General features: G+C 42.2%; 1 protein-coding gene and 1 long non-coding RNA gene across 2 annotated transcripts in view; one reads left to right on the top strand and one right to left on the bottom strand.

Annotated features, from left to right (window-relative positions):
- Positions 1 to 19,166, top strand: part of LOC135694921 (guanine nucleotide exchange factor subunit RIC1) — a 72,357-nt gene that overhangs the window by 16,333 nt on the left and 36,858 nt on the right. The window contains exons 13-15 of the mRNA XM_065213808.2: positions 346 to 456; positions 634 to 723; positions 1,091 to 1,256. Of these exons, the coding sequence (XP_065069880.2) occupies positions 346 to 456; positions 634 to 723; positions 1,091 to 1,256 (367 nt within the window). The remainder of the gene's footprint in view (positions 1 to 345; positions 457 to 633; positions 724 to 1,090; positions 1,257 to 19,166) is intronic.
- LOC135687889 (uncharacterized) lies at positions 9,049 to 13,718 on the bottom strand. The gene is made up of 4 exons (XR_016143949.1): positions 13,080 to 13,718; positions 12,426 to 12,489; positions 11,781 to 11,841; positions 9,049 to 11,114 (listed from the first exon to the last, which is right to left on the bottom strand). It is a non-coding gene; the product is annotated as an uncharacterized LOC135687889 (long non-coding RNA).

Genomic DNA, 19,166 nt, shown 5'->3' on the forward strand with positions numbered 1-19,166 from the left:
ATTTAACTGTCTATTAATCACTTTAACTTTTCAACAAATTATTTGGCAAACTTTCTTCGAACAATAAGTGTTCAATAATCATCTCAAAGCATTTGTGTAGAATTTTATTAGAATAATTTCTGTTTCATTTGCTTCAAACTGTGTTTATTTAAACCCTATAAAGCCATCTTTCTTTTTAGCCCTCTCGCTCCCTGCAAATATCCTACTCCATTTGGTTGTCTTTGACTTGTTATTATAAGGTTTTTTTGAATTCCTTTTATCAACTGTTTACAAAAGATAATTTCAAGTTTGTTATGTTAAATCGTGTGCTGTTTTTCTATTTGTTATAATCCTTTTTGTTCTCAGTATTCAGCGATAAGCTGGAATGGCAGAGATATGGGAGTGGCTGGCAAGTTTGGATATGCCCACTTTTCGCTTAACACAAGAAAATGGAAGTTATTTGGAAATGAAACCCAGGTTGGTAATTTTCATTCGACACTCTTCAGAGTATAACCGTTGGATGTGCCCAAAAGTATGCAGAAAATTTACATCAAGATACTTCACCATGCTATGTTTCCTCTAATTCATGCCATCTTCAAATTTTGCGGTACTTCAAATTATACGTCATTTTTGAGAGAGAATTTCCCTTTGTAGGAAAAGAATGTTACTTGCAGGGGTGGTTTGACACTTTGGGATGAATACCTTATTGTTGGTTGTTACAACATCGAAGCTGAATCTGACGAGGTGTGCTATACAATCATTTATAATTATTCAATTTCTGTAAAAGATGGTGGATAGGATAAAATAATGATAAAAGGAAAGATAATTCTTTATTTTCTTTAAAAGATTAAACCTATGATAAAAGAATATTTGGCTTGCCTATGATGAATATCTTATTCTTTTTCCTGTCACGATAAATATTTAATAATTTATGCTTGTTTTTATGTGATAAACAAATGTCCTTATATTTTCACAACGCTGTGTAGATTTTGCTGTTAAAATTTCGTAAGTATTAAAGTGAAATTGCCTATGTTTAGGTTATTATAAAAAGGAAATTTGGTAAAGGAAATATTCTTACTGATTAGTCATTGAGCGACTTTCTTCTTGCCAGGTGAGATTTCATTGTCGAAAGTCAAACCTTGATGCCAATACAGCACAGACCATCAAGCTAGATTCTCCTGTCTTTCTGATCAACACATTTCACGATATCCTACTGGTTTACACAGCTGATTGCAGTGTCCGTTTCTATCAACTGTTGCTGGATGATCAAGTCGCACGTGAGTCCGCGTCCATCGTTTCTTTGATATATAATGAATAAACACTTATTCAGTATATAATCTTTGGATTGTTGATGCCGTTTGAGCGGCCTAAGGGCAATTCACATCTAAAAATGGTTATTTTATCACGATCGTTGACGATTGTTTTGTGATTATTTTGTTTCAGTCTTGATTACAATAATCTTTTCATCATTTGATTACGTTCTGATTATTCTGTCATTATCATTTACTTTTTTCTTGTAACCTACTTATTATTATTTATTAGTTTCAAATAACTTATATTAATTTCCTGATCATTAAAAAATTTCCGTGATTTTGATCTTTTATGATTTTTCTTGCTTTACTCATCATCAAAATGTTGCCACGATTTTAAGATTTCTCATTATTTTTTTAGTTTTTGTCATTATATCATCCTAATTGTTTGGGATTTTTTTATCATTTTCTGGATATTTTCAAAATTATTATAATTACTTAGTTGGTCTTTAGTGGTTAGGATTAAATTCAAGGAGAATGGCGAAAAGTTTTTTTCTGCTGCGAATGGCACACTTCAAAAGGCATTTTGATGTTTCGTTTTTCTAGATTTTGTAACTCCTTCCATGTTTAGATTATAAAAGGGTGGACCGCCGGCCCGCGGCACGCCGAGCCAGTGGACCGCCGCCCGCGGCACGCCCACCCAGTGACCCGCAAAACCCCCCCAAGCCGAGATGCAAATTAGCAAAGAACGAACTAACGCCATGCCCAACAGACAAAACCCCCCTCACACAAAACCCCAACACACACGGCTTCGCCCCCCGCAGAGGCGTGCCCCCCGCAAAGGCGTGACCCCGCACAAAAGAGGCTCCCGCCAAAGAGAGGCTGTGGCGTGCTCCCACGCAGAGGCTGCGACAACCACGCCCTCTGCCATCACAAAATTTTTCCTCAAAAAAATGTGCAAAAAACACTCGCACTCCTGCAGAATTCAGCGCAAAAATCACTCGCGCTCCTACGCGATTTTTACTCGCACGACTGTCACAGGCGCTAGAGGGCGGGGCCCTTTTCTTTCCCCTCTGCTCCCCGCCCTCTAGCGCCTGTGACAGTCGTGCGAGTAAAAATCGCGTAGGAGCGCGAGTGATTTTTGCGCTGAATTCTGCAGGAGTGCGAGTGTTTTTTGCACATTTTTTTGAGGAAAAATTTTGTGATGGCAGAGGGCGTGGTTGTCGCAGCCTCTGCGTGGGAGCACGCCACAGCCTCTCTTTGGCGGGAGCCTCTTTTGTGCGGGGTCACGCCTTTGCGGGGGGCACGCCTCTGCGGGGGGCGAAGCCGTGTGTGTTGGGGTTTTGTGTGAGGGGGGTTTTGTCTGTTGGGCATGGCGTTAGTTCGTTCTTTGCTAATTTGCATCTCGGCTTGGGGGGGTTTTGCGGGTCACTGGGTGGGCGTGCCGCGGGCGGCGGTCCACTGGCTCGGCGTGCCGCGGGCCGGCGGTCCACCCAGAGCCCGCTTTGGCGGGCTCTCCAAGAATGGAAAAAAGTTTCGGGTATAGGGGCTTGCAAGAACCCGCCTTGGCGGGTTCTTCAAGAAAGGCTAGTCTTCCTTCAATAAAAAGGCAAAAAATATCAATGACTATAAATAAGGACGTAGTTCAAAAGTTTAATTTATTGAGATGTATTTGGGCAAGGATCAAATGTTCTACTGTATGTGGTGAAGCGTATCGTATTTGGAAGTGATTATTTTGAAATGTAGGGAGAGTCTCTTGCAATTAAAATAATATTTATAATGAGACGATATTAATAAAAAATGATGATTGACACGTGTCTAGTGAGCAGAGTGGGCAGATATCTAGAGCTAATATCATTCACTCCAAGGTCTTGAGTGGCACTGCTCTTTCATTTATAATGAGGGATAATAAATATGGTTGCTTTGTACGTTCCTAGTGCCAAGATATCTAGAGCAAAAGTAATTTTCGCGCGATTTGCTGCGGAGTATTGTTTTGGCGTTTGCAAAGTGCCCATACATTTTGAGGGAGTTTTTAGAGAGGGTGGTTTATTACTTAGAATGCAATCGTTTGTTTTTTTAAACGTGGGGAATATCTGCAATATTTCTTTGTTTTATGCTTCCTTAAGAAGTAACTATTTTTCTTCAGGAAGGCATTTTTTATTTTTGATTAGATGAATGATCTTTAGGAGAGCTTTCTTGTTAATGACTTTGCCAATCTTTTATGGTTTAAACAAACTTTGAAATATATGCTGTAGGAGCTTCCAATTTCTTAATAGAGGATTGAGAATTTTGGCTACTGGTATCGCCATTATTTTTTATTCCAAAGGGAGTCTGAAGTTGTTTTGCAAAATGGTGGTGAGTTTAAAAATTGGCAATTCTCTGTTCGAAAGGACAATATTTTATATTTCCCCTTCATAGGTTTTGACCATGACTAAATTGGATTAATAGTAGTATTTTTTCGTAAGGGCACTAATTTCATATTTCGGGGACCTCGTTTGGCATCAGGTGAAAAATGTGGGAGGACTTTTTTCAAATAAAGCCTGGTTTGAAAACCTCTCTCGATGCAACTTTTGGTATTGATGATGTTATATTTAAAAAAATGAAATTTCTAGAACCTCTTCTTATTTGTTCAAAAGTAAAGAAATTCGAATGAGTGGGGGTGTATTTTCGTTGAAAACGTTCAATTGGGATCGAATTGCTGGACCCTAACAAATCTACTCGATACTGGATGTATGAGATGGATCTAAATTCCTATGGTTCGTCGCGTAGTCTAATTATTGGGTTTAATGTGGGAGATTTATTACTGTACGGATTATAATCAGGTGAATGCTCAAAGCCTCGGTCTATAAATGAATTTTGCCAAATAGCTGTATTTGAGATGTTGCAAATGGGCAATTGATTGACATGTCTCTAGTGAGCCAAGTGCCCAGATATCTAGACCTAATATCATTCACTGCAAGGGCCTGGGTAGCATTGTTTCCTCATGTATAATGAGCAATAATAAATGTAACGGCTTTGTCTGTGCTAAGAGCCCAGATATCTGGACCTAGTGTCAATCACTGCAAGGGACTGAGTAGCATTGTTTCCTTATTCATAATGAGCAATAAGATATATAATGACTCTGTCTGTGCCAAGTGCTCAGATATCTGGACCGAATTCAATGAAGTGCGATTAGCTGTGGAGCATTGCTTTGTCGTTTGGCAAGTGGCCATAGATTTTAAGAGAGTTTTTAGAGAGGGTGGTTTATTACTGAGAGTGCCACCGTTTGTCCTTTTTTAAATGTAGGGAATATCCGCTATATTTCTTTGTTTTATGCTCAATTAAAAAATAATTGTTTATCTTAATAAATGCTTTTTTAACTTTTAGCTGGATCAGTGATATACAGGGGCTCTTTATTGTTAGCGATTTTATGAATCCGTTATCGTTTAATAAAACTTTGAGATATATGCTGTAGTACTTCCAATTTCCTAATAGAGGAGGGAGAATTTCGGTTAGTCGGGTCGCCATCATGTTTCTTTCAAAGGGCAGTTTGAAGTAGTTTTGGAAATTGGTGGTGAGTTTAAAAAATCTCATTAATAAAGGTTGGTCAATAGCAATTCCTTATTGAAGAGGACAATATTTTATATTCCCCCCTCATAGGTTTTGACCATGACTAAATTGCTACTCGATACTGGATGTATGAGATGAATCTAAATTCCTATGCTTCGTCGCGTTGCCTAATTATTGGGTTTAATGTGGGAGGCTTATAACTGTACGGATTATAAGTAGGTGAATGCTCAAAGCCTCGGTCTATAAATGAATTTTGCCAAATAACTGTATTTGAGATGTTGCAAATGGGCAATTGATTGACATGTCTCTAGTGAGCCAAGTGCCCAGATATCTGGACCTAATATCATTCACTGCAAGGGCCTGGGTTCCATTGTTTCCTCATGTATAATGAGCAATATTAAATGTAACGGCTTTGTCTGTGCCAAGTGTCCAGATATTTGGACCTAATATCATTCACTGCAAGGGCCTGGGTTGCATTGTTTCCTTATGTATAATGAGCAATATTAAATGTAACGGCTTTGTCTGTGCCAAGAGCCCAGATATCTGGACCTTATGTCATTCACTGCAAGGGCCTGGGTAGCATTGTTTCCTCATGTATAATGAGCAATATTAAATGTAACGGCTTTGTCTGTGCCAAGTGTCCAGATATTTGGACCTAATATCATTCAATGCAAGGGCCTGGGTTGCATTGTTTCCTTATGTATAATGAGCAATATTAAATGTAACGGCTTTGTCTGTGCCAAGTGCCCAGATATCTAGACCTAATATCATTCACTGCAAGGGCCTGGGTAGCATTGTTTCCTTATGTATAATGAGCAATATTAAATGTAACGGCTTTGTCTGTGCCAAGTGTCCAGATATTTGGACCTAATATCATTCACTGCAAGGGCCTGGGTTGCATTGTTTCCTTATGTATAATGAGCAATATTAAATGTAACGGCTTTGTCTGTGCCAAGAGCCCAGATATCTGGACCTTATGTCATTCACTGCAAGGGCCTGGGTTGCATTGTTTCCTCATGTATAATGAGCAATATTAAATGTAACGGCTTTGTCTGTGCCAAGTGCCCAGATATCTAGACCTAATATCATTCACTGCAAGGGCCTGGGTAGCATTGTTTCCTCATGTATAATGAGCAATATTAAATGTAACGGCTTTGTCTGTGCCAAGTGCCCAGATATCTAGACCTAATATCATTCACTGCAAGGGCCTGGGTAGCATTGTTTCCTCATGTATAATGAGCAATATTAAATGTAACGGCTTTGTCTGTGCCAAGTGTCCAGATATTTGGACCTAATATCATTCACTGCAAGGGCCCGGGTTGCATTGTTTCCTTATGTATAATGAGCAATATTAAATGTAACGGCTTTGTCTGTGCCAAGAGCCCAGATATCTGGACCTTATGTCATTCACTGCAAGGGCCTGGGTTGCATTGTTTCCTCATGTATAATGAGCAATAATAAATGTAACGGCTTTGTCTGTGCCAAGAGCCCAGATATCTGGACCTAATGTCATTCACTGCAAGGGCCTGGGTTGCATTGTTTCCTCATGTATAATGAGCAATAATAAATGCCGTCTATTAATTTTTTTTGCTCAAAACAACGGCGGGGCAAGCTATGACGTAGCAAATTTAGAAAATCGAAAAGGTTGTCTTTCCACGGTGGAGCTTTGCAGAAGGAACGATTAATGGGTACCTAACTATCGCTAACGACCTGCATTGACAATCAAGTTGACGCTTAATGATCTCGCCTGAATTCTATAGATTGATAACGAAGTGAAACATCCTTCATCCTTTGCAATCAAACTAAACGAAATTGAAAAAAAGGCTTCCAATTTGTTTTTGAAACGAATAAAAATGTTTTTTCGAACATAAAAATGCTGTCAACAGATTTATAATGCGTAAAACAACGGCGGGGTAAGCTATGACGCAGCAAGTTTAGCAAATCGAAAAAGTTGGTTTTCCTCCGCGGAGCTTTGCAGAAGGAAAGGTTAATGAGTACCTAAATACCGCTAACGACCCGCACTGACAATCAAATTGGCGCTTAATGATCTCGCATCGATGCTATAGTTTTATCATGAAGGGAAACATCCTGAATCGTCCGCAACCAAAACAAACTTTTTGTAAACTTTCATTTTCGAAAATTTCGGCATTTTCACGTCCGTGTTAACTTCAAACGTATGTTTTGGAATGCTCAGTGTCCTTTAGTGCTGAGTCCATGCGAATAGGAGTTTCTTGTAATTCTTCGCGAGCGGCCAATGCTTTGCTGTCTATTCGGAGGTCGCGGGGCTCGTACCCCCACACGGACAGGATTTTTGCCAAGTTTGTCGTTTACGCTGCTCTTGTCGATGCTAAACTGTCCATTTTAGCTAGGGTTTTTCGCGTTTAGTTTGCTTTCATTTAAATCACAGAGCCCTTTTGAAAATCACGGAGTTTTTTGGCGGTTTGACATTTATTTTTTCGAGTTCAACACTTAAACAAAGACACATCAAGATGGCAAAACGGACACGTGATAGAACGCGTACAGATAAAATCGAGCATGATAACCATGAGCGCCTAGTTTAAACAATGCGATCGCATTCTTAGCACCGATAACGATCAAACTTCGACCAATCACGGTCGAGCCAGGGCTCGAACACAAAGGATTCGTACAGTGATGTACTGTACAGCGATGTACAGGCGATAATCATGACAATCATAACTTTTGCTCGTACGATGCTGAGTTTTTGGGAGAAAGGTGTCGCATTCGACCGGTTTTGATTCCCAAAATTTCGAATCGAAGCTTCCATCCAGAAGGGAGAAGCGAGCCGTGACGCAGCACCTTTTCCTGGTGCCAAAAAATCGACGGTGATTAGCAGAGCCTTGGCAGAGCAACTCTGCGGAGATAATTGCCCTCCGCACAAAGAGGTGGCGGTTAACGACCCACGCGACAAAGCCTAACACGCTTAACGACCCGATGTAACCTTTTCTCTGGAGAGGCAATCAGGTCCGCAAGCAAGGCAACTTCCGCCGAAAAAAAGTTTGTTTCGAGGAGTTTTAGGCAGGAAAGCCGACTCAGATCGAAACGAAAAAGCGATTCCCGCACTGTTCGGGCCAGCCGGGCCAGCCGGAAGAGGAGGGCGCAGGACGGGGAGGAGGGATCTAGGAGGCTATTTTAACAGGCGATTTGTGACCGTCCGACCGCGGGCAGCAGAGCTTGCCCTGATTTGAATTTAGGCATATTAGTATATAGGATGGGTGGCCCGCCGGCCCGCGACAGCCCGAGCCAGTGGACCGCCGGCCCGCGGCACGCCCAGCCAGTGGACCGCCGGCCCGCGGCACGCCCAGCCAGTGGACCGCCGGCCCGCGACATGCCCAGCCAGTGGACCGCCGGCCCGCGAAACACCGAGCAAGTGACCCGCAAGCCCCCGCCCAACCCTAGGTGCAAATTAGCAAAGAACGAACTAACGCCATCCCCAACACACAAAACCCCCTCACACAAAACCCCAACACACACGACCCCAACACACACGACCCCAACACACACGACGTGCCCCCCGCAGAGGCGTGGCTCCCGCACAAAAGAGGCTCACGCCAAAAAGAGGCTGTACCTGCTCCCCCGCAGAGCCTGCAAGAACCACGCCCTCTCCCATCACAAAATTCTTCCTCAAAAAAAAGTGCAAAAAACACTCGCACTCCTGCAGAATTCAGCGAAAAAATCACTCGCGCTCCTACGCGATTTTTACTCGCACGACTGTCACAGGCGCTAGAGGGCGGGGAGGAGAGGCGAAAAAAAAGGTCCCCGCCCTCTAGCGCCTGTGACAGTCGTGCGAGTAAAAATCGCGTAGGAGCGCGAGTGATTTTTTCGCTGAATTCTGCAGGAGTGCGAGTGTTTTTTGCACTTTTTTTTGAGGAAGAATTTTGTGATGGGAGAGGGCGTGGTTCTTGCAGGCTCTGCGGGGGAGCAGGTACAGCCTCTTTTTGGCGTGAGCCTCTTTTGTGCGGGAGCCACGCCTCTGCGGGGGGCACGTCGTGTGTGTTGGGGTCGTGTGTGTTGGGGTCGTGTGTGTTGGGGTTTTGTGTGAGGGGGTTTTGTGTGTTGGGGATGGCGTTAGTTCGTTCTTTGCTAATTTGCACCTAGGGTTGGGCGGGGGCTTGCGGGTCACTTGCTCGGTGTTTCGCGGGCCGGCGGTCCACTGGCTGGGCATGTCGCGGGCCGGCGGTCCACTGGCTGGGCGTGCCGCGGGCCGGCGGTCCACTGGCTGGGCGTGCCGCGGGCCGGCGGTCCACTGGCTCGGGCTGTCGCGGGCCGGCGGGCCACCCAGACCCCGCTTTGGCGGGGTCGTCAAGAATGGAAACTCAGGCCAGGTGGGCCTTGCAAGACCCCGCTTTGGCGGGGTCGCCAAGAAAGGCTAGTTTACTTCCATTCCATAATAATAAATATCAATAGCATTAAGTAAACACTTTATGGAGGATTGTAGTCTATTTACAATAACATTCAGTAGAAACTTTTCAGTGGATTGTAGTCTATTTAGATAAAGTGTGGGAACTTATGACATATTTTTTATGGAACATGGACTAAATCGAATGAGTATTGAGCAGTCACCATTGGGGCCTGCTCGTTTGCCATTTTGAGAGAAACTTGAAATGGGTCTCAGAAGACAGCAGTATATATGTATTGTGAGGCGAAAGGAAAAATTGCAAAATATTGAAAAATTGCATTATTAGGGAAGGATTTTTTACATAATTTGTTATTAGAGTGAAGGTGGTTGCTAAATTGGTGAAGGAAAAGCGTGAGAGAGCAGTTAAAGTTTAAATCAATAACTCAGTAGATTATCAAAGGTGTGATTTTGCTGTTTCCGTGTGCTTCAAACATTCTGTAGTTTATTTTTAGGCAATTAAACGATGTTTATTGGTAGCTTCAACGTTCTTCACGTGTACAGTAGGTTTGATGTTGTGGAAATGGTTCTTTCATACTACAGTTTCTGACAATACCCAGGCATCTTAAATTGCGACGCTGGTCAGCCTAGCCTAATTATTGCGTTTAATGTGGGAACCTTGTTACTGTAGGCATTATAAGTAGGTCTATCATCCAGGACTCAATTAATTAATTTATTTGCCAAATAAAAGCAATTTGGAAACCATTCAACTGTTGGAGAGGTTGGTGGTGTTCGTTTTAAATGTACTTCTAAGACCTTGTCAATTAATTGTCTATAGGTCAGATGATTTTTCGAGATTAAAATCATGTTAACGCTATTTTTGGTACAGTTCACATATATCTAGCTACTTTTAACAGAATCTTCCTTTCTGATTCAAATCACGTGATTTCATTGTTGCTAGGTGGTGTGTTAATATCAGCTCGGGCGTTTCCGCCTCGTTTTGACCTTTTAATACCAATGGATGAGGCCTTCAAATTTGGTAAAGCAATAGACTTGTTTTTTGGTTGCCCCCGACCTCCATTTTATATGGAGAAGCTCAAATTTCGATATTTTCACGAAGAGGCATCCAGCAAAGTCATTTATCTATTTCCTCTCCACCCCGACCAAATTTGAAGATAAATTAATCTTTATATCAATTTTACTTAATACCTGTGTCTAAAATATTGCCGAAAGAGAATATATATAGTTCCACAAATGTTTCATTTTTGAGCACTTCCACTAATGTTTCATTTTTGAGGACTTTTTATCATGCTATAAAACTTGACTGATTATCAACTATCCTAACTTGTGTTCAATGGCAGATTTCTAGCAGAAAAACAAATATTTACTTCATCATCATAATAATTATGAAAATGTTTGCTAATTTTGAAAACAACAACAATTAATAGTTACTATTGGTGTGCCAACCCTAGAGTGGAGAATCCTGAAAACAAAATCCATAACTGAAGCAAAATCTAAAATCTGATGTTTTCAAAATATATGAGGCAAACCCTCAAATATATCACAATGAGGGAGGCGTGTATTTCACCAACATCCTCGTAAAAAACCAATTGCAAGATTGGTAACAATAAATGGCTAGAGTTGAGGATCCTCCAAAGTTAAATAGGACATTTAAAGCAAAATCTAATAGATGTTTATAACGCATAGGGGGCAAACTCTGTTAAAGTGCAATGAGGGAACCGTGTGTTTCATAAACATCCTCGTAAAAAAACCAATTGGAAGTAGGGTATGAAAATCTATGAAATAGGGGTCCTATCAATCGCTGAAACTATTTGAGAGCAGGATGCAAAATCTTGAATCATCCTTCAACTTTACAATAAACATACAAAGATCCTCTAAATCAATCAAACTACAACGAAACAAAGGCCAACGAAGAAATGTCTTTCATTCAAATTGTGGTGTCAAAACGTCTCACAAATGCCCTGAAAAGAAGAGGAATAATGGTTATTAAATTTCAGCGCTAGTGTACGCGTAGAAACAATTCATTAAAGCATGTTTCCATGTCGAAATGGAAATGGCTGGAAAAATTGCTTAGCAGTTGTAAAATTGGTGTAAAAGTGGTAGAAAAACACGTACAAAAAAGGAGCAGAATGATTATTTTGACAAAAAGGGCAGCTTTCAATGCATGAAAATATCGCAAAAGCAATCAATCAACTGTGAGGGGTTAGGGGAGGCGTAACTTCACTGGCATTTGCAATAGATGGAAAAATGTATTGAAAAAGTTATTAAATTTCTATACCACGATGAGGGCAACATGAAGTTTACAAAAACTCTACTAAATCTTGTCACTAAGGGTGTAGCATGAATATTTAAACAAAAAGGGGCAGCAAAAATTCGTAGAAAATATCGCGAAGGCAATCAATCCAATCGCGAGGGTTAGGAGGAGGCGTAACTTCACCGGCATTCGCAACAGACGAAAAACTGCATTGAATAATTTAATTTTTCTAAATAAACACTTGGCTTCTAAATAAACACTTGGCTTTTCGTTAAGAATTCATTCAACGTATTTATATAAAGAAACGCGAAACAAAATTTGAGTATAAACAAAGTAAAACACCAAGAGATCTTCTATATCAAAAATCACTTACCGTGTGATGAAGCTGGGAGAATATGTTTACAATACTTTGGTCAATCTGCAACGGGTATGTCCTGCAAAAAATCCAAGAATAACCGAAATAAAAACTGTGACGGAGCAAGTTTACCAAAATCAAATGTCGACATCGAAGATCAAGGTTCCTAATCGATGCGTCACTAATGATCGTTAACGACCCGCACTCACAAAAAGTTTCCCCAATAACGACCTTGCAGACAATGGGGTCACATCACAAAGGGGGCGTAGCTTGATCGTCGTTCGCAACTCGTCAGGCAAAACTGTCCTATAAAGTTTGAATTTCCTGAATCTAGTCGTTACAATTCGCTGAGAATTCGTTGCACAAATTGATAAATAATAAAATACCTTTATCTTGAAACGTAGATAAACAAAAGGGCCTGAAAATAACCCCGAAAACAAAATCGCGAATGCAATCAATCAATCGCGAAGGGATAAGGGGGACGTAACTTCACCGGCTTTCGCAACACATGAAAAACTTTATTGAAAAATTTAATTTTCCTAAATGAACACTTGGCATTTCGTTTAGAATTCATTCAGCATATTTATCTAAGAAACGGCAAACAAAATTTGAGTATAAACGAAGTAAAACACGAAGAGATCTTTGATATCAAAAATCGCTTACCGTGTGATGAAGCTGGATGAGAATATCTTTTACAATACTTTGGTGAATCTGCCACGGGAATGTCCTGCAAAAAATCCAAGAATAACCTAAATGAAAACTGTGACGCAGCAAGTTTACCAAAATCAAATGTCCACATCGAAGATTCAAGGTTCCTAATCGGTGCGTCACTAATGATCGTTAACGATCCGCAGTCACAAAAAGTTTCCCCAATAACGACCTTGCAGACAATGGGGTCACATCACAAAGGGGGCGTACCTTGATCGTCGTTCGCAACTCATCAAGTAGGCAAAACTGTGCTATAAAGTTAGAATTTCCTGACTGAATCTCGGCGTTACAATTCGCTGAGACTTCGTTGCACAAATTGATAAATAATAAAATACTTCTATGTTGAAACGTAGATAAACAAAAAGGCGTGAAAATAACCCCGAAAACAAAATCGCGAATGCAATCAATCAATCGCGAAGGGTTAGGGGGACGTAACTTCACCGGCATTCGCAACACATGAAAAACTGCATTGAAAAATTTAATTTCCCTAAATAAACACTTGGCATTTCGTTTAGAATTCATTCAACGTATAAAGAAACGCGAAACAGAATTTGAGTATAAACGACGAAGTAAAGGAAGAAGAGATCTTTTATATCAAAAATCGCTTACCGTGTGATGTATGTAGCTGGATGAGAATATCTTTTACAACAATTTGCTCAATATGCCACGGCAATATCCTGCAAAAAATCCGAGAATAGCCGAAACGAAAACTGTGACGCAGCAAGTTTACCAAAAAGAAATGTCGACTTCTTTTTCCAAACCTTTCTTTCCAACCGTGTGCTCTAAAATGCACCTGGCTGGAAAATGATCTTCGCGACAATTCATCATGGTTTTGTCCTGTTGAGACTGTTTTGACACAAATTGCACGGTCATTTATCAATCGATCCCCCATAAAAGGGAATTTTTCAGTTACCGGGAAAAAAACTGTCCCTGCAACAATGCAAATCGCTACGTCATCGGAACGCATCGCCAAAAGACCATGATAACCATGAGAGTGCCTAGTAGTTTAAGCAACAATGATGAGATAATCATGACAATCATAACTTTTGCTCGTACGGTCTCGAGCTTTTGGGAGAAAGGTGTCGCAAGCGAGCTGTTTCGATTCCAAAAAAACCTCGAATCAAAACTTCCATCCAGAAGGGAGAACCGAGCTGTGACGCAGCAAGGTTTTCTTGCAAAGGAAATCGAAGCTCGCAGAAACTTGAGGATCCCGCACTTAATTGCTTCTCCGCACAAAGAGGTGGCGGTTAACGACCTCGCTGACAAAGCCTAACACGCTTAACGACCATGATAATCATGAGAGTGCCTAGTAGTTTAAGCAACAATGATGAGATAATCATGACAATCATAACTTTTGCTCGTACGGTCTCGAGTTTTTGGGAGAAAGGTGTCGCAAGCGAGCTGTTTCGATTACCAAAACCTCGAATCAAAACTTCCATCCAGTACGGAGAGCCGAGCTGTGACGCAGCAAGGTTTTCTTGGAAAGGAAATCGAAGCTGTGAGAAACTTGGGGATTCCGCACTTAATTGCTTGTCCGCACAAAGAGGTGCGGCTTAACGACCTACGTGACAAAAAGCCTAACACGCTTAACGACCTCTCGAAATCTTTTCACTCGGGTTGCAATTAGGTCCGCAAGCAAGGCAACTTCCGGTAAAAAAAAGTTTGTTTCGAGGATTTTCAGGCAGGAAGACGGGACCGAATCGAAAATCGAAGGCCAGCTGCAGACTCACGTCGACGGACGGGATCGAAGGGAGGAAAAAGCGGGACGTTTCGAGGAGGCCTCGAAACCGATCTCGTTCGAAGAGGCGTCGAGTGGGTGAGACCGTGTGCAGACGTGCTTGCCCCTCATTTGCATAGTAGCACATTCGTTGTTTCGAAGCTAATTTGCATAGTAGGATTTTAGTATATTGAGATTGCTTGGGTGGACCGCCGGCCCGCGACACACCGAGCCAGTGGACCGCCGCCCCGCGGCACGCCGAGCCAGTGGACCGCCCCCCGCGAGACACCGAGCCAGTGAGCCGCAAGCCCTCCCCAACCCGAGCTGCAAATTAGCAAAGAACGAACTAACGCCTTCCCCAACACACAAAACCTCCCTCGCACAAAACCCCAACACACACGACCTGCCCCCCCGCTGAGGCGTGCCCCCAACAGAGGCGTGGCTGCCGCCCAAAAGAGGCTCCCACCAAAAAGAGGCTGTGGCGTGCTCCCCCGCAGAGGCTGAGAGTACCACGCCCTCTGCCATCACAAAATTCTCCCTCAAAAAAATGTGCAAAAAACACTCGCGCTCCTACGCGATTTTTACTCGCACGACTGTCACTGGCGCTAGAGGGCGGGGAGCAGAAAACGGGGAGGAGGAGGCTCCCCGCCCTCTAGCGCCAGTGACAGTCGTGCGAGTAAAAATCGCGTAGGAGCGCGAGTGTTTTTTGCACATTTTTTTGAGGGAGAATTTTGTGATGGCAGAGGGCGTGGTACTCTCAGCCTCTGCGGGGGAGCACGCCACAGCCTCTTTTTGGTGGGAGCCTCTTTTGGGCGGCAGCCACGCCTCTGTTGGGGGCACGCCTCAGCGGGGGGGCAGGTCGTGTGTGTTGGGGTTTTGTGCGAGGGAGGTTTTGTGTGTTGGGGAAGGCGTTAGTTCGTTCTTTGCTAATTTGCAGCTCGGGTTGGGGAGGGCTTGCGGCTCACTGGCTCGGTGTCTCGCGGGGGGCGGTCCACTGGCTCGGCGTGCCGCGGGGCGGCGGTCCACTGGCTCGGTGTGTCGCGGGCCGGCGGTCCACCCAAGCAAGACCCCGCTTTGGCGGGGTCGCTAAGAAAGGCTAGTTTATTTCCAATTTATAATAATAAATAACAATGACATTAAATAAACTCTTTTAGGAGGATTAAAATATATTTCCATATAGTGATGGAGCTTGTGACATATTTTATGTGATAAATTGTAATTAAGAATTAGAACTCTTTCGCTGGAAGGGTCTGGGCAGTATTGTTTGTTGTTTCTGGTTAGTTTAAAAAATCGTATCAAAAAAAGGCCTTTGACCGTTTTGATTCAAAAGTATGAGTAAGGTCTAATGCAGTCATTGCTTTAAATATAAAAAAATTGGAGTTTCGTGTGGACCGTATGCGCCGCGCAGGTGTTATTTGATGCATCTAAGCCTTAGCCTAAGAAATCTACTCGATAATGGATATATGAGATCCATCTAAATTCCTATGCTTCGTCAGCGTAGCCAAATTACTTGGTTTAATGTGGGAGCCTTGTTACTGTACTGACTATAAATGTAGGTGAATCCTCCAAGCCTCAATGAATAAATTAATTTGTCAAATAACTGTAATTGAGACGTTGTTTATCAGCAAATATGATTGACATGTCTCTTGTGAGCCAAGAACCCAGATATCTGGACCTGATGTCATGCACTGCAAGGGCCTGAGTAGCATTGTTCCCTCATGTATAATTAGCAGTAATAGATATAATGGCTGTGTATGTGCCAAGAGCCCAGATATCTGGACCTAATGTCATTCACTGCAAGGGCCTGGGCAGCATTGTTTCCTTATTCATAATGAGCAATTATAAATGTAACGGCTTTGTCTGTGCCAAGAGCCCAGATATCTGGACCTAAGGTCATTCAATGCAAGGGACTGAGTAGCATTGTTTCCTCATGTATAATGAGCAATAATAAATGTAACGGCTTTGTCTGTGCCAAGTGCCCAGATATCTGGACCTAATGTCATTCACTGCAAGGGCCTGGGTAGCATTGTTTCCTCGTGTATAATGAGCAATAATAAATGTAACGGCTTTGTCTGTGCCAAGAGCCCAGATATCTGGACCTAAGGTCGTTCAATGCAAGGGACTGAGTAGCATTGTTTCCTCATGTTTAATGAGCAATAATAAATGTAACGGCTTTGTCTGTGCCAAGAGCCCAGATATCTGGACCTAAGGTCATTCAATGCAAGGGACTGAGTAGCATTGTTCCCTCATGTATAATTAGCAATAATAGATATAATGGCTGTGTATGTGCCAAGAGCCCAGATATCTGGACCTAATGTCATTCACTGCAAGGGCCCGGGTAGCATTGTTTCCTTATTCATAATGAGCCATAATAAATGTAACGGCTTTGTCTGTGCCAAGAGCCCAGATATCTGGACCTAAGGTCATTCAATGCAAGGGACTGAGTAGCATTGTTCCCGCTTGTATAATTAGCAATAATAAATGTAACGGCTTTGTCTGTGCCAAGTGCCCAGATATCTGGACCTAATGTCATTCACTGCAAGGGCCTGGGTAGCATTGTTTCCTTATTCATAATGAGCCATAATAAATGTAACGGCTTTGTCTGTGCCAAGAGCCCAGATATCTGGACCTAAGGTCATTCACTGCAAAGGCCTGGGTTGCATTGTTTCCTCGTGTATAATGAGCAATAATAAATGTAACGGCTTTGTCTGTGCCAAGTGCCCAGATATCTGGACCTAAGGTCATTCACTGCAAGGGCCTGGGTAGCATTGTTCCCTCATGTATAATTAGCAATAATAGATATAATGGCTGTGTATGTGCCAAGAGCCCAGATATCTGGACCTAAGGTCATTCAATGCAAGGGACTGAGTAGCATTGTTTCCTCATGTTTAATGAGCAATAATAAATGTAACGGCTTTGTCTGTGCCAAGAGCCCAGATATCTGGACCTAAGGTCATTCAATGCAAGGGACTGAATAGCATTGTTTCCTCGTGTTTAATGAGCAATAATAGATATAATGGCTGTGTATGTGCCAAGTGCCCACATATCTGGACCTAATGTCATTCACTGCAAAGGCCTGGGTTGCATTGTTTCCTCGTGTATAATGAGCAATAATAAATGTAACGGCTTTGTCTGTGCCAAGTGCCCAGATATCTGGACCTAAGGTCATTCACTGCAAGGGACTGAGTAGCATTGTTCCCGCTTGTATAATTAGCAATAATAGATATAATGGCTGTGTATGTGCCAAGTGCCCAGATATCTGGACCTAATGTCATTCACTGCAAGGGCCTGGGTAGCATTGTTTCCTCGTGTATAATGAGCAAATATAAATTTAACGGCTTTGTCTGTGCCAAGTGCCCAGATATCTGGACCTAAGGTCATTCACTGCAAGGGACTGAGTAGCATTGTTTCCGCTTGTATAATTAGCAATAATAGATATAATGGCTTTGTCTGTGCCAAGAGCCCAGATATCTGGACCTAAGGTCATTCACTGCAAAGGCCTGGGTTGCATTGTTTCCTCGTGTATAATGAGCAATAATAAATGTAACGGCTTTGTCTGTGCCAAGTGCCCAGATATCTGGACCTAAGGTCATTCACTGCAAGGGACTGAGTAGCATTGTTCCCGCTTGTATAATTAGCAATAATAGATATAATGGCTGTGTATGTGCCAAGTGCCCAGATATCTGGACCTAATGTCATTCACTGCAAGGACTAAGGGCGATTTTTGCTTCATGGAAATGCCGTCTATTAATTTTTTATGCTCAAAACAACGGCGGGGTAAGCTATGACGTAGAAAATTTAGAAAATCAAAAAGGTTGTCTTTCCACGGTGGAGCTTTGCAGAAGGAACGATTAATGGGTACCTAACTATCGCTAACGACCTGCATTGACAATCAAGTTGACGCTTAATGATCTCGCCTGAATTCTATAGATTGATAACGAAGTGAAACATCCTTCATCCTTTGCAATCAAACTAAACGAAATTGAAAAGATAGGCTTCCAATTTGTTTTTGAAACGAATAAGAATGTTTTTTCGAACATAAAAATGCTGTCAACAGATTTATAATGCGTAAAACAACGGCGGGGTAAGCTATGACGCAGCAAGTTTAGCAAATCAAAAAAGTTGGTTTTCCTCCGCGGAGCTTTGCAGAAGGAAAGGTTAATGAGTACCTAAGTACCGCTAACGACCCGCACTGACAATCAAATTGGCGCTTAATGATCTCGCATCGATGCTATAGTTTTATCATGAAGGGAAACATCCTGAATCGTCCGCAACCAAAACAAACTTTTTGTAAACTTTCATTTTCGAAAATTTCGGCATTTTTACGTCCGTGTTAACTTCAAACGCATGTTTTTGAATGCTCAGTGAAGTGCATGTGGATAGGAAATTCTTGTTGATTTTATTGAGCGGTCAATTCTTTGTTGCAATGATGGGGGATGGCGGGGCCCGTACCCCCACTCGTACAGGATTTGGTTAGCTTAATTTTTCGTTTTCTGTGTGATTTTCATTTAAATCCAACGCCCCTTATAAAAAATCAGGTTTCATAAAAATTTTTTCGATTTCACCAAGTAAACAAAGATGGCAAAACGAAGGGACACGTGATGTAAAAAGTAGTGATACAGCTAAATTCGAACATGATAAGCATGAGCGTCTAGTTTAAACAGTTTAAACAATGAGATCGCATTCTTAGTACTTATAACGATCAAACTTTCGACCAATCACGGTCGAGCCAGAGCCCCAACACAAAGGATTCGTACAGTGGTGTACTGTACATTACAGTACAGGGCAAAATCATGACAATCATAACTTTTGCTCGTACGGTCTCGAGTTTTTGGGAGAAAGGTGTCGCATTCGAACGGTTTTGATTCCCAAAATTTCGAATCGAAACTTCCATCCAGAAGGGAGAAGCGAGCCGTGACGCAGCACCGTTTTCGTGCCAAAAAAATCGACGGTGATTAGCAGAGCCTTGGCAGAGCAAC

This window comes from Rhopilema esculentum, chromosome 8, assembly GCF_057945365.1.
Source record: "Rhopilema esculentum isolate cy_ngs chromosome 8, ASM5794536v1, whole genome shotgun sequence".
In the NCBI taxonomy this organism is placed as follows: Eukaryota; Metazoa; Cnidaria; class Scyphozoa; order Rhizostomeae; family Rhizostomatidae; genus Rhopilema; species Rhopilema esculentum.